Genomic DNA, 15,316 nt, shown 5'->3' with positions numbered 1-15,316 from the left:
TTGGTCCATCTCTTGCACTTGTCTCTGTCCTTTGTCAGCTGCCAAGCTGATAGGCTTCTCTGTAAAGCTTTTCTTAAAAAGTAAGTAAAAACTCATTTAGGAAGCAATAGCACAGCAAGCGACAGGAGCGGGGTAACACAAGCACGGCACCCAGTCCCTCCCTGGGCTTCAGCAGTCCCAGGGCACGGCGCTCGCTCCACTGCAGGCTCCCACAGCGGGACTGGGGCTGCTCCTGATGGCACAGCAGTGCTGGGTAAAGCCTGTGTCGGTTCTGCCAGCACCACCGTGTTTAGCTGCCATCTTGTAAAGAGGGTAGGGAACCTGCACGGCTGTAAAAAGCTGTGGGGTCAGTTTTCCCTTCTCGCTCAGGAATGATCCCGTGCCCAGAGGCGTTTAGGGAAATATGTGAATTATTCCTCAGCCATGAAGGAAAGATGGCAACAGTAAGTGCAGTGATATAGAATCATAGAATCATCAAGGTTGGAAAAGACCCTTAAGATCGAGTCCAACCGTCAACCTATCACTGCCAAGTTCATCTATACCATGTCTTCAAGCACCGTATCTATCTGTTCTTTAAATACCTCCAGGGATGGAGACTCAACCACTTCCCTGGGCAGCCTGTTCCAATGCTTATATACTCCCAGCCATCCCATCATACATGGATACTGGGACAGAAAGGGGAAAAGGATGACAGAGCAGATCCACTGTAGTAAAGCCATTTGTTACCCACACCCCACAGCCCCTATGTATCTCTGTCATATTAATTAGGTTAGAGAGATGACTGTAGGAGGGCCCAGGTGTGAAGCCTGAGGACTCCAGGTCATTATCATGCCTACTGAGAGGTGCACCTAAACCCCAAGAATAAGCTAGGCTGAAGGAGGAGGACACCTGGATGTATCAGCTCTCCCTGGGAGTCCCACTCCTCCCCAGCCTCAGCCCAGCATCCTCCCATCCTCCCTCCCGTGCAAGAATGCAGTGCTGCATTCCTGCCTTAATGAAGTTAATATTGCTGGAATGTCAACCTGCAGTGTAAGCCTCCATCTACAAAAACAAAGAGGTATCTCCCTCCCCAGCCCTATGTGGGTTATAGGTTTTTTTCCTTAAACTGGATTAGTGGTGAAATTTAGAGATCTTTTGCCAGATGCTAAAACTGTCTCTGGTTTGAAAACAAGCATCTCTAGCAGACATGAGGGCACCAAACTGCAGAACCTCAGAGCAGTGCTGTAAAGGACAGTATAGAAATACACAGATGGCTGCCTTTCCAGGGAAGTACGTGTCCTATCTGTGGATCCAAACAGGGCTGGATACTCAGCAGGTACAAACTGTCATTGCTTCACTGGCCTCAGCTGAAGTACAACTGAAAGGTACCAAGAAGCTGGCTTAGAAGCACACACACATGCAAACACGCACCCGTTCACCCGCAGCTATTGACACTGCATTCATGAATCTTGGCTCAGTGCTGTCAGTGAGCTTAAAAAAATACATCATACCAGCTTCTCTTAAAAGGTTCCCTCATGTATGCGTGTACAGGTACCATACCTGGCACAACGCACCAGTACACTGCACTGCAGTCCCAGGAAACCCATCTGGACAGCCGGCTAGTTTGCAGTAACGCAATTTACACATTTCTCCCAATTTCAGCTTTTAAGAGCCCTCAAACGAAATGAAGTTTATGCTGTAAAAATCTCACTTCAGATTAAGCAGTCACCAGAAATGCAAACATTCAAGAGCTCCTACTCTGCAAAATTAGCTTAGCACATTTACATATTTAAGCAAATATAGGATGCGCATTGTTGCAAAAAAAATAATAGACCAGGTATCCAGTCAGAAAAAAGTGACACAGTTCCAGTGAGTGATGCAGATTTACAATAGGCATTATTTACACTGCAGGGAAAACGAGAACAGAAATTTATGTCTGTAATACACGGTCAAATCAGTTCTGAGTCATTGTGACTCTAAAAGCCATTGTTTTCCATTAACCAGTGCCTCCCCATTTCATTTTTTATGAAAGCTTATGTTCACTGCAGAAAAGGTAAGTAATGGTGAATGCCAATAACCTGTTCTCCTTCTGTGCCCATTTTGGGCTAGAAGCACCAAGAAATTCCACAGAGGTAAGTCTTATCCTACCAAGAGGCAGAGCTCAGACACCACGGCAGCCAGGAACATCCTATTAACTCCTTTGGCTGAGTCAAGTATATTTTAATACTGTAACTATTTAGATAGTCCACAAGATTAGGATTCAAATAAAATATGAATTAGTGCAAAGCCAAACTTCCACATAGCAAGCATTTTCTGCCTTAAAGAAAAAGGAAAAAAAATATCCTTGGCTATAGCGCTCAACTTCTCCCAGATGCTGCAAGAAGTCTTGTGGCAATACCACTATTTCCCTTGAGAGGCAACAGGAAAGAGATCGGGAGCAGAACAGAGGGATACTGGGGTTAGGGGAGAGCTACGGCCTAAAACACACAGCGCTCAAAAATACCTCATAACCCATGCTGTAGACCTCACATAACCTGTTTAGCTTCCCTGGATACCAGTATGAATTTTTTTGTTTGTTTATTGAAGAAGAGCCAGCTACACACTCCTTTTGCATGTGGAGCTCCCCGAGCTTCCAAGTGCTGGTGGCCTGGGAACATCACTATCCACATGGCATCTGCTCCCACCACCTCTACATAACTTCTCTGTGCTCCTGGTGTTACCTTTCAAGCCAATAGAAAGAAACCTCATCCACTTTTCAGTAGCTGGTTGATTATTTTACTAAGGGGTACTGGTATTTTACTAAGGGAGGTCCTGGCTGAGGTTGCTTTACCTGGGATGGAGAGAAAGTATATGGAGGGAAGAATAAAAGGGAGCCCAAGGTCGTGTGGCTGTTAGGAACTGTTGAGGTCTGAAGACTGAGATAAAGGCTCAGTCATTCCTGACGATGGATCGGTACTGCAGGAATTTTATGTCGGCACCTAACAGTTAGCAACAAGGCATGCCCAGGCAAAGATCTGCAGACTTTTGGCAGTGTCACAGGGGATTCTTCTGCACAAGAAGAGCTGCAGAACCATTTCCAGCATTGCTCATCCAGGAGCAAACAAACCCCTTGCAATTCTCAGGGAGGAGAGCACTTGGCTGGATGTTGTACTGATGCCGAAGGAGAAACAACAGACAGCAGGTACAGGCAAAAAAATGCCTTCTTAGGAAGAGACCATGCAAGTACTTCCAAGGAGTATTATACACTTCTTGAACACCTGAACCCCTGCAGTTCCCTCTAGGTGGCACATTTCTGCACGTTTTTCTTACATTGCATTTAACTCATTTGAGGTATCGAAGTTATTACAATGGAGCTGTATCTTAGGTTAGAATACAGAAGAAATTCATAAGGGAGATGCAACTATCCAAGCAGATTTAAGGGAGGAGAGGCAGAAGCAGGGATAGTGGGGAAGGACTGGGGAGTAATCATCAGAGGGTATTTTGGAGAGTTTCTGTTGTCATCTGTCTTCTTAAGAGACCCGTTGTTATAACAGATACCCACATAATACAAAGATAACATGGTAGCGTATTCTGTCCATGAACTTCAGTACTGAAGGATACACAGATGCAGAAGAGTTAACTGCAGACAGAGTGGTCTTGGCAGAGTTAACCACCAAGCTCCTTGCTAAGCATGTGCTGGCAGGCATGGGTCTGGCAAGGTGAACAGCCATAGCTGTAACAGCTGAACGATGATCCTTGAGACAGGGGAGCTGAAGCAAAGGGATTTGGTTTTGTTAGAAAGCCAGCTTGACAAACTAGTAAGAGGACACAGAGAGACAGTGACTGGGTGTAGGAGCTGCAGGCTTGCTCCTTCCCAATCGAAGGCTTCCATCTGCTTGGGTCAAGCAAGGTTTGCTCCTGGAAAGGAGAAGCCCAAGATTCAGGATTGAAGGGATCTGGCTTATAACAACAAAGGAGGCCTGGCTGTTCTAAAACAAAACTGATTGTCAGCAGACAAAGAAGACTGACTTGTGTCACTGCATACACTTTCTGATAACGAGGGAAACCTCCCGCAGGGCAGTAGATAAGGCTGACCCTGCAGGAGGAGCTGCAATATAAGACCCAGCTGCTGAAGCCTATGGAGCTAGGTTGAACCTGGCAGGGTTCAGGGTCTTTCACGGAGCAAGCTACAAGGAAAAAAAACCACACTTCAGCAGTAGCAGCATGCAAGGTATAGCCTGCTTGATGATTTGTGACAAAACTAGAAGAGCAACATGTTCCAAGCTTTGTGCCGGTGTGGCCTCCCATTAATATACACTCCTGAACTAAATTTTCAAAGCGATCACCTTCTTATAGACGCAAGCATTTTTCCCCCAAACACGGTTGGTTGTAGTGGTTTTCATCTTGAGAACAAAAAAAAAGCTCAAGAGCAGAAGGGGTGAAAAATGCTGTTCTGCCACCATTACTGTTACCTTAAATCCTGAAGCTTGCCGTCAGCATCTGTAACAGTCAGAAGTGAAGGCAATGAATTTAGGCAACGAATGCTGGAAGACACATTCCAAGACCTACAGCTTAGATCTCGCAGCATTCATGGTTTGCAGTTTGCACAGGGCTTTGTGGTGCTGTTTTCATTTCTGCCACACTTAGGGATTAAACTTCTGTTTATGATTAAGGACCCCAACCTCTCCCCCTCACACACATACTTACTATGAGACCAACTGAGCATTAGTCTATCTGTACAATGTCTGCAGGTCAAATGGGCTCCAAATCCAGATAATCCACCCAGTGTGATTGGTTACAATTCTGCAGAAATCCTTTAATTTTCATTCTCTTGCCACTGCTGACAGTCAGGATTTTGTTGACAAATTAGCAGCAAGGTAATGGATGCAGGTGGATTAGAATACCTTGTTTTGCATGTTGCAGCATCAGACTGCCAAAAATAAATACACATTAAAAAAACAGGAAATATACCCTTATTAATACAGGGCAGCTGTTTCTTAAAAAATGACATCTCAGAGCTGCAGCACAGAGAGGTGAAAGCATGATGCAGAAGAAGAATACTTGGGTCTGAAACGCAGACGCTTCCTCTCCAGTTTTTGGACATCTAACCTGCCCTTGCCTCACAGACCAGCCCCACGCCTTCCCTTTGCAGCCTCTGCAGGACGTACACCAACTTGCTGCCCAGCCAAGGCAGTTGACTTAAGTACCCACAAGACAACCCTGGGCAATGCAAAACTTACCCAGGCCTCCCCACAACCTGACTGGTCTGCTTCCCTTTCTTGAGATGATAGCTTGCCATGAAACCAAAAATCCCTGAAAAGCGGGCAATGCCTTAAAGGCTACTTCCAAATGCCAGAGATGGAGAGTGCTACATTTGCAACAGAAGCGAGACCTCACTTACCACTGGCAGCAAGGGAGACGATCACCAGTCCGTTGGCCAAAACAGGGGGGTGGGAAATCAAGTTGAGGAACAGAAAACCAAAAGACTTCCTTTGCTACAGCTCTACCATAATCAACCTGGAGCTATTTTAAAAACAAAATAAAATAAAGAAAACTCTAAAACCCACTGCACAAGACTCCAGTCAGCAGCTTACTGGACTTTCACAGACTAAAGGTAGGGACCAGAGGAAACAATAACAAACAGACCAGGTTTGCTCCCTCTCTCGAGAGCGTGCTGCAGCCTTCCCAGTGGCTGTGGCTATTCAAGCTGAGAAACTCACTGCTGACACTTTTCTGTTTTCTGGCCCCAACAGTTTCTTAAACAGAGGCACAAACAAAAATAAATCTCCTCCTCATCCAAAATCCTGACACCTGCCTGGGTGGCGGAGGGAGATGGCTGTCAGGAGGAGCCAGGGTGAGCACGAGGAGCCTTCAATTAAGCAGCTTTACAAACTGAGCCACAGCAAGCAGGAGTGAGGAATAGTCAGGAAAACAAAACAAAGCAAAAAGAGAGGTTAATTCAGGCTACTGGGCTCCTGCAACTCTTTTTCTTTGACATTTTCCTAGGAGCTTGGCAAAGAATTAGCTTCTCCAAAAGGGAAGAACACTTCTGTGAAGCGAGAAGAAGATTGTTTATGTTTAAAGCTATGGGCAGTATACATTAAGGACTAGTCAGCACAGCTGTATTGCGCTCTTTGGGTTGGGGTAGTTATACTGCGTTTCCAACAGGCTGAAAGGCATCTGCTACAACAGGGTGTTTTGTGGCCAGAACTCCTGTGCTTGACAGGGTGAAGGAAACTGCTCCACACAAAAGGTAGAAGGGAAGAAAAAAGCAGGGTACAGAAAACATGTAATAAGATAGATATGAAGGGGAAAAAAAGTGAAAGAAACACAAGGAGAACAGGAGAAGAGCACATAACTCAAAGAAAACGGGAATGAAATTGCCCTGTCTTGGAGGTGAGGACAGGAGCTCCAATTTCACCCAAGAGGTCCTGCAAGTGGAATAGGCAAAAACTGGTGTTATAAAAAGGTGGTGGTGGTGGGTACTCACAGGAACACAGTCGATTTGTGAAAAAAGTTAAGAGTATTCAGGTCTTCCTCATATGAAAAAAAATCTGTGCTGGTTTAAATACACAGATATATTTGTTAGCTACCAGTTTAGTTACATTGATGGAATCTCTTGGAGACTCTACAAACCTTACAGAGATAAACAGCTTACGCTGGTCTTAGTTTGAGTGCTGTGCTCAGAAAGAGCAAAAGTTCTTAAAGAGTGAGAGCAGAAAGGAAACGAGACAAGTAAACTTACAAGAAACTATTTTATCCCACATACTCATAAGACAAAAGAAACCTTATTTAGAAGGACTCATAAAAGACTATTCTCATTTCAATGAAACAATATCTAGAGTTGCAGTAGTAAATAACAACACACTAGAGAAAAATTTGGGGGGGAAGAAAAGTCCTTCCCACACTTTTGGAGATGTAGGGAGGCAAGATAAAGAGGACAACAAATCCGCTTCTAATTACTAAGAGTTTGGGAGGGGTAAGGGCATGCCAATGCACACACCTTCCTAGAAATGTAATATCTCCTATCAGTTTACTCCTTTAAGGCATCATCTTACACTGTTGCCTGGTCAATACTAAGCCGTAGGACCAAGCAGGCTAGACTTCAACCCACGGACTAATAAGTTTTACACTTCCCCTGCGATATTTCAAAACCCAATATCCCCCCCACATGCATTCAGTCCCGTCAAACCATTTGAGTTTCCTCCCCCTGGTGCCACATTCTTTGCATGTGACTTCAGAAGATAAGTAACACTTTCAGCCCCAAAGTCCTTTTAAAATTCACCTCCTGTTCAACTACTGACAGTCTTGAATTCAGTGACAAATATGTTGGCTAGCTACTCAGCTACAGGAGAAAAAGAAAACCCCACAAAGAGGTGGAACGTAAGAACAAAGGAGGAGAACAAAAGCCCCCCCTTCTCCCAATTTGTCTGCCCACATACCAAAGATCAAAAGAGCTCCAAGAAGCCTGTGCATAATCTACATACTTTGTGACCCTATTACAATCAAATTGCCCGCAGGCACGGCTGCTGTGTATATATTCACACACTGTAAATACACAAGCGGGTCTGTGGATGTTTGCCAAGTCATTTGCTCTGTGCATTGAGTTTGCTTACTTTTAACAATGCTGAGGCCAAAGAAGTGAGGCTCTTTAACCTTCACTAAATCACAAACTTGCTGAAAGAGCTCCTGTCCAGTGGCTTTGACCTGAAAGAAACAACCAATCCAACGTTAAGGACGGCTCACAGACCTGGATGGAGCAATTCTCCTTCTTTACATTAGCCAATATATTTTTGGGTATCACAGCAAACCCCACCCTCCCACCCCCCCAGAACAAGCTTTATTTTCAGTATTATTATTGCTATTATCACAGAATAATAATCAACATGTTATTCTCCCTCCTTCACAGTGCAAAGTGGCTCAGCTCAGTAAGACATGAATTTAAAAAGTTTCCTGTCTATTGACATCTTTGTACAAGAACTTGGAGCACTGCCGGAGCCCTAGTTTTGTGCAGTACCTACCCGGCTATTTAGAGGTGCTCTTACAGAAAGCTTGTTTGTAATCATAGAAATGAACATACTGCTCTCTCCCCGATTTTTTTTTTGAGCAGTTAAGAGAAAAAACAATAAATAAAACTTTCATTCAGGAGAACTAAAAACAAAAGTACACAAACAAACACAAGACTGCATGGTTTGAGCAGAAATAGATCGTGGGTTAGAGATGAGGTTGCTCTGTACCCCACACAGAAGAGCTTGTTCTGTCCCCTGCTGACTCCTGGTCACACAGCAATTAACATCTTCATCTTCTGAAGCTGTCACCAATGGCCTATAAGCGCTTGCCCATTTCCATGCCACACGGAGATCTTCCAGTACCCTTGCCCCCCGTAACACTGTGCATGCACTGAGGAAGCACTGCGAGAGCAGAGCTGCCAGCATATGCTCCCACGCGTATGGGGACCAGCGGCTGGGCAGTATTTGCCAGCATGGCACAGCGTAAGAGAGCGCCGTGATGCTGTGGCACAGCTACTGAATGTACTGTTCTAGCAGGGCTGCTCGGAGCATAGGCTCCTCCAGCAAGAGCATGATTCTGGCTACCTGCATGTGCAGACCTGTTATGTACTATGATCGGAAAATTCCCCCACTAAATGTCCTCCCACCTATAGCCTCTTTTCCCCCACCCCAGGAGCACTGACACAGAGACAACCAGAGGCACAAACAAAACCCCTCAGCCCTCAGAGGCACAGGGGAAGGAGTTTTGAGCAAGAGCGGGTGGGGAGAGCAGAACACCACCAACACAGACAAGCTCAGCTCAGCCCTGGGTGCTACCAGCTGCAACTGTGAAATGGGCCAGAACCTCCAAATTTGGTATGCCGCTGCTGGACGATGCAGATTAGCAGGAGCAGCCTTCCCGAGGGGGAACAGTGCAGTGCCACCTTCACAGCAGCAAAGATGACGGGGCAGAAGTCAACTACTGAACTCTCCTACAAACTAATACCACCATCAAACTAGTCGTCACCATAATTCTTCAAACCCTTTTAGTGCAGACGTGCCACACTCCCCAGAAACTGGCTGCGCTCCCCTCCCTGCCCCAGGATGTACCGTGTCACCAGACATGGACAGTAGGAAACTGGAGGTCATTTAAGTACTCATTTTCTTCTACTTGACAAGGCATCGCTAGCCAGCCACTCACTACCAATTTATCGGGAGCTTTGAAACCTGCGCTACAGCAATACACACACGCGTGTGCATATATGTGCTTTGGGAGGGGAGCAGGTAGTGCACAGTTCTGATAAGACCCAAAACCACACCTGGGTCTTATTATGGGTTTCCATGTGAGACTGCACCCTTACAGTCTCACACCTAAATGCAGTATTTGCTCAGCCGCCAACAACATGCAGTTGGAAGGGAAAGTTGGGCACGGATCTGCCATCTTTCTCAAGGGAGCAAGCTCTGAGCATGTTCTTCTACGTGGGAAGGACTCGCTAAGGAAGAGGTGACCTACCCCTAGCCAGAATGGTTACGTGCATACAAGAGCCACTGGCAGCACAGGACTCTACGTAAAAGCGATACGATTAGATGAATTTTGTAAGTGGCATGCTTTCACACCTAAGGGAAGAAAAACCTGCTTTAAGATACTTACTTCTAGAGAACTGAGCACTTCAATGTTTTGTGACACTCAGCTCTAAAGCAGTGATTTAATCAGATTTCTTGCACAGCAGGTAGTATGTGAGCTACCACCTTGTCCATTCTCCTTTTGGCACTTCCCTTCTGTACCAAGTTTTACTCCCAGCCTGCAAGGCTATGCAATACCGATTACACTTGCAATCACTGTTCCCTCCTTCTGCCTTCCCCTCTGCAAAAAGCAACCAACATTTCCCTTTGCATTTTTCACCTGTGCGCTCCTCTTTGGCCTTTCCTCGCTTTGCATATGGTTCCTGTGTCAAGCTCCATCCCAGACACGCCATGAATCATTCCTTCCTGATACTCAGCTTTGCCCCATGTCAGATTCAGGGCTTCTTTACACATGAAATGTAGTCCATACTGAAGTGGCCCTCAAGTTTACAGAAGGTCACTGCTACTCCAGCGTCATTCTGCGTGCAAATATTCATGCGTATTGGTTACCTATCTCTATTTTTCTTGGTCCATATGCTTTAAAACATCAGCTCTCCTACTCACAGAACAAGGGAAAGACTTCAGACCTACGCTTGCCGTTCACCAACACACAGGACCTCACCAGACTTCCTCCCCTCCGAAAATTTCTGCTCATGCTCCCACCCTTTCTCCAGCAGTTAGGCAAGGAGCAACATCTGCTATGGCTGCTTCTGAACTAACCAAACACAGGTGGGGTGGCTGCCTGCCCTGCTCCCCTCGTTGGCAGCTGGACCTTCGCTAGCATAGGTCTCTCTCCTTTATTCAGCTGCTACCCCCCCTGAAAATTTTCAGAAACCTAGTCATAAAAACTAACTGATGTTGATCAACAGGCTCAAAACTATCCGGGAGATAAGCCACAGTGCCGGCAGATAAACAAAACTGAACAAACTGGATACCACTCCAACATCTTTGGTGCAATCGATACAATTTTTAGTTGCACCATTCTCACTCACAGCCTGCTTAAGCTTCCTGGTGCTCATACTCCATCTCCCCACCGGGGCTGCCTGGAGCAAGGCAGACTGCTTCGTTCTGTGCTCTGATGTCCGTTCTCCCCAGCAGAAACCTCCCGCTTTGCCTTGCCGTCCTCAGGGCAGCTGGTGAGCTGCAGCACCCACTAGTTCTCCTCACTGCTCCGCTTCTCCTCATGTTCACAGTTGGTTCTGGGAAGACAGTTTTCCTCATCACCACCCCCTCAAATTCATCTATACACCCAGAAAGGTGAACACCAAAATTAAGAGAGAGCAGATTATGGGGGAAGAGACTTTAACATGGCTCCTGCTCTTCTCTTTTCAACAGCACTATCTGTGAAGGGCGTAAGACAAACCAATTTTAAAGAGCGGCTTTCAATCTACATGTTACCACATAAAACACATATAGGTAAACTCTTATCTGGAAGGGTGGAATTTATATGGGAGGGAGGGAGAAAGGAATTACCTGCATAAACACTGTGCTTATCACAGGAAGGATCTATAATTTATTCTGCTGGAAGAATAACCATTCCTACCTACCTCACTGAGCTGCAAGCTTGTTTAGTATTTGCATTCCACACTGAAGAGGTTAAAAGGCTTTGGAAATCTTAAGTAGTGGCATTATTATTCTAATAAATGCACAAGTATCATCTGTGGTTGTGCTAATTAAATTTGGGTTCTACCAACATCACTAGAAAATTGCCTTGATGTTCCTTTAAAAAACAAGATCTCTCCAGCTGCGAAATCTTAATTTTTGTTGTTGTTTTGAAGGGGTGTTGTGGTAAAGACAGAAGCCAAATGAAAAGCTGGTTTTGGTGACTTGCCCAGCTGTAACAGGTCATGTTTCACTCTTCATGCAATGAGGACACAACTGTGCATTGAGGTCTCATGTTTTGGCCCAGGCAGCTATTCCCTTTCACACACAGGCATCTCCATGTACATATTTTCCCAACCTCCCAGCTGCCAAAGCAAGGAGCAGCAGACAAGAGGAGGGAAAATGTCTTTAAAAGGGCTACCAAGGGGTGCTGTGGCAGGGACCCCTCCACAGGACAAGGGGGCGATGCTCAAGGTGCCCTGACATTTTGGAGGGGCAGCAGGCAGGAACAGGACGGGGACACGGCATCTTCCCTCTGTCCCTGCCAGCACTCAATGCAAAAGATCGTTTCTTATGCTTATTAAATACCCTGGAGGTATTTAAGACGCATAGATGTGGGCACTTAGGGACACGGTTTAGTGGTGGACTTGGCAGTGTTAGGTTTATGGTTGGACTCAATGATCTTAAGGGTCTTTTCCAATGTAAATGATTCTATGATTTTATGATAAACTGCAGGTATCCAGGATTTACCGTATGGTCTAAGCGCTGCCTAAACTTAATACGGTGAAGCATGACCCAGCGGTGGAGGAATAGCCATGTGCCCCGCTCAGACATGGGCGCAGCAAGGAGCGCTGACAGCATCAGCCCTGCCAGTACACTGCCCTCCTGCACACCAGTCCACACCTTCCCCGCGGCAGGGCGGGCTCTGCTATCTCGGATCTTCAGCCTCCCTGATAAAAGCTATGAGAAGGTGAGATTTAGGGTCAGCTGCAACAGACCATTACCCAAGCCTGCACACCTGCCACCAAGAACTTAATTAAATAATCATTTTGTGGCTTGCACAAAAGCCAGCAGATTGCAAAAGCTTTCTAGGGTGGTAGATGGGCTGGGTTCGAACCGGTAACCTAGAAGCCCCAGAGCGCCCCAGATTTCGCTGTTAAAGCCTTGTTCCATCCAGCCCTTGTGGCTGTTTCAGTTAATGATGCCACACTTAAGCACAGCAGCTAGGAAAATTCCTACATGGATTTTGAAGATTAGCATGCATAGCTTCAAAAGCCATAGTTTCAATCAAGTGCTTAAAATAACAGTTCACCTCAACTATCTTCTCTCCCCCCCATCCCAGAAGGGGGAAAAAAAACCCACCCAAAACAAAGCAAAACCTCCCCAGCCCACACATCAGTGTACGCACACGCTCACAAGAGAGCACTTATCTTTGAGGCTAGCTTGTCGTCTGAACATGAAGTGCCTGTGTCAGCTCAGTTTCTCACCAGTTCAAGGAGCAGCCGGCGTTGCACAAAGAGGCACCGCGCCGTGGTGGTCACCGTGCCATACTGGGCTGCCAGCTGACCTGGCTCTGCTGTCACTTGTGCACACACACTTAGGCATTTGAAGCGGTGATCAAAGAAACAAAGCAACTTACCTCTAGTTTTTTTTGTGTACAAGTACTCAAAGGAGGGAGAAAAACCCTGAATGGTTGTTTACTCTGCCTTAGAGTCTTTGAAGAGATCTGCAGACTACCAACCAGAAATAGCTAGAACGCCAGAAAAATGGTCATGGGTTGGACATGCTTGCTAACTCGTCAAGGCATTTCAGATTCAATTTTATAAAAAATGCCTAGATTATTATTAGTGGCAAAAACACTGAGAAAGAATAAAAAAAAGGAATAAAACCAGAAAAAGAGCAGAGGGGACCCCCAGTCCAGAAACACAACCGAGACTTTTAAGGAACTCTGCAAATGACTTGAAGCTGCCCAATTAGGAAATGTAGCACTGATTACCCTAAGCTGGCTAATAGCCTTTCGGTCAGGAGACCGGCACCAGGCTTTCAGGAGAACAATGGGAGCTAACAAAACTGAACCCCGACCTCCCGGCCACTCACCCCAATGGCCAGGCTGAGCTGCTCCCGGGTGGGCAGGAAGACGCAGACGCTGCGGCTCTCCGGCTGCATCCTGCCGGCCAGCAGCGCCCGGCTCATGGTGGGCAGCTCCGTGGGGGCCAGGGTCTCCTCTCCGGGTGCGTGTCAGGCTCCCTTCACCCCACACACCTGCCGAGAAGGTGAGAGCATCAGTGCCACGCTCCTGCAGCGCTGGGAGCAGCCCACAGCACGTGTTTGACGGGATGTTTTCCTCCTTGCTCTTAAAAAAAAAAAAAAAAAAAAAAAAAAAAAAACCAACACTCATCCATTTTAGGGCACCATAGTCAATGTTTCCACCTGCATCGCAGCACAAATCGGGCAAAGTCAACCTTTAAATAGCCCGTGAGTCCCAGGAGAGTGCCATAAAGCAATCGGATCTCCTTAGAATAACAAACCAGACTTCAGATTTCGAGACACACATAAGTGGTAAGGCAGGTGACACCATGGACCGCTTCATGAAAATGCCCACGAGGGAGGGGAGAGTGCCCTGTCCTTCAACTGGGTACCTCGCTCCCGCCCAAAGCGGAGGTTTCAATGAGCCATCAGCAGGCACGTGTCAGTGCAGTGGACTTCTGAGCTGTCTTCCCCCTCTCCCCGCTCCTAGTCCCTGGGAAACTGCTGAACCCAAATCCTCTATGCCTTAACTCAAAGGAGGAGGTGGAACCACATAAACTCGCAAGGCTGAGCTGCTGTTTTGTATTTTTTGTGAGACGAGAACTGCCAGCCTCCTCCCGAAGGCTGAGCCCAAGCTACACAAGCATCTTAGAGCTGAAGTTACAATAATAACAGAAATAAGAGACACAAATTCAATTTATGCCCAAAAGCACAGTAGCCAACATCATCTGGACATTATAGCTAGGTTAGACAAGTTTGCTCAGCAATTTGTGATGTTTTATTTACAGCCCTCTGCTCTGACACTCTCCAGGGCAAGGAAGCATCTCATGGCACCTGACGAATCCGGAAGGAAGGGAAGAGTCCCCTCGAGGGTAGGTTAGGGATGAATGCCGGCAGAGACCTGAACCGGCAGGATACCAACCGGTTATGGGGTCTGCTCCATCCCCGCACAAGATCTGATGCGGGCCAGCAGAACCTGGCTGCCCCAAAGTCACCCTGGCACGATTCCCTTTGGCCAGCAACACCCAGACACCCATCGCTGGCACAGCAACAGCGGTGCTGCTGGCTGATGCCCGCCTGCAAAGCTCTCTGTGCCCTTGGGGACGGGCACGTACCCCAGCAAGGGCGGCCAAACGCACCAGCTCTGGCGGCGCTGCCCTCTCCCACCACCCGTGGCACAGGTTGCCTGTGGGGGAGAGGCTGTGAAGGGATGCAAGGGCTTTTCCTTCACCCTCCAAAATGGATTCAAGGATAAGGGATCATAAGCAGCAAGGAGGAAGGTCACGTTATGTTAACACACGACATACATACATATATGTACACATGCACGTGTGCATTACATGTAAATTTTAAAAGCATTTGGTATTTAATACCATGTTTGTCCTGTTTCAGGGGAAAAACATGGCAAAAAAAACTCTTGTGTGGGAGATGGAAAAAGCAAACTGCCACGGGAAAACAAAGTACAGTACAGAAAAAAGAACTTGGATTTACCCCTCTCCCTTCAATTCCGTGCTCAAGCATTATTGTTATTTTTTTTTTAAATCAAATACAAGAAAAAAAGATCTACAAGTGACCTTTTGCAAGTACAAAAGCTGTTCCATGCACCTCCTTCCCTGAGCCAGCATATACAATGCTTCTTAATAACACATTTTTGATAAAAGTTCTTTATGCAGAGCATCTCTTATGAGACAGAAGTACAAAATATTGCATTTATTGTATTAATGAAAAGAGAGGGTTATTAAAGGCTATTATTATTACTTTTTTCAAAATCAGAATTTAATTAAACAAGAACTATAAGTTTTAAAAAGAAGATTGCTCTAAATTATAAGCACACAGGAAAGACATTTGACTTCCTGGGACAGGTGAGAGCTTCTATTGAATGAAATATTAAGAGAAAA

General features: G+C 46.2%; 1 protein-coding gene across 5 annotated transcripts in view; it reads right to left on the bottom strand.

Moving 5' to 3' along the window:
* Positions 1–15,316, bottom strand: part of FRMD1 (FERM domain containing 1) — a 44,698-nt gene that overhangs the window by 20,506 nt on the left and 8,876 nt on the right. For 3 of the 5 annotated variants that reach the window (XM_087776807.1, XM_087776812.1, XM_087776810.1), the window contains 2 exons: positions 13,269–13,433; positions 7,575–7,665 (listed from right to left, as the gene is read on the bottom strand). In XM_087776807.1, the coding sequence (XP_087632933.1) occupies positions 7,575–7,665; positions 13,269–13,364 (187 nt within the window). In that variant the 5' untranslated portion in view covers positions 13,365–13,433. Of the gene's footprint in view, positions 1–7,574; positions 7,666–13,268; positions 13,523–15,316 lie in introns of all 5 variants that reach the window. The other 2 variants (XM_087776808.1, XM_087776809.1) reach the window with 1 other exon arrangement.

This window comes from Nipponia nippon, unplaced genomic scaffold (assembly GCF_047370975.1).
Source record: "Nipponia nippon isolate SJK-2023a ecotype South Korea unplaced genomic scaffold, ASM4737097v1 scaffold_4, whole genome shotgun sequence".
Classification (NCBI taxonomy): domain Eukaryota; kingdom Metazoa; phylum Chordata; class Aves; order Pelecaniformes; family Threskiornithidae; genus Nipponia; species Nipponia nippon.
Note: the sequence above shows the minus strand (reverse complement) of the source record. Positions and strands in the feature narration are given on the sequence as shown.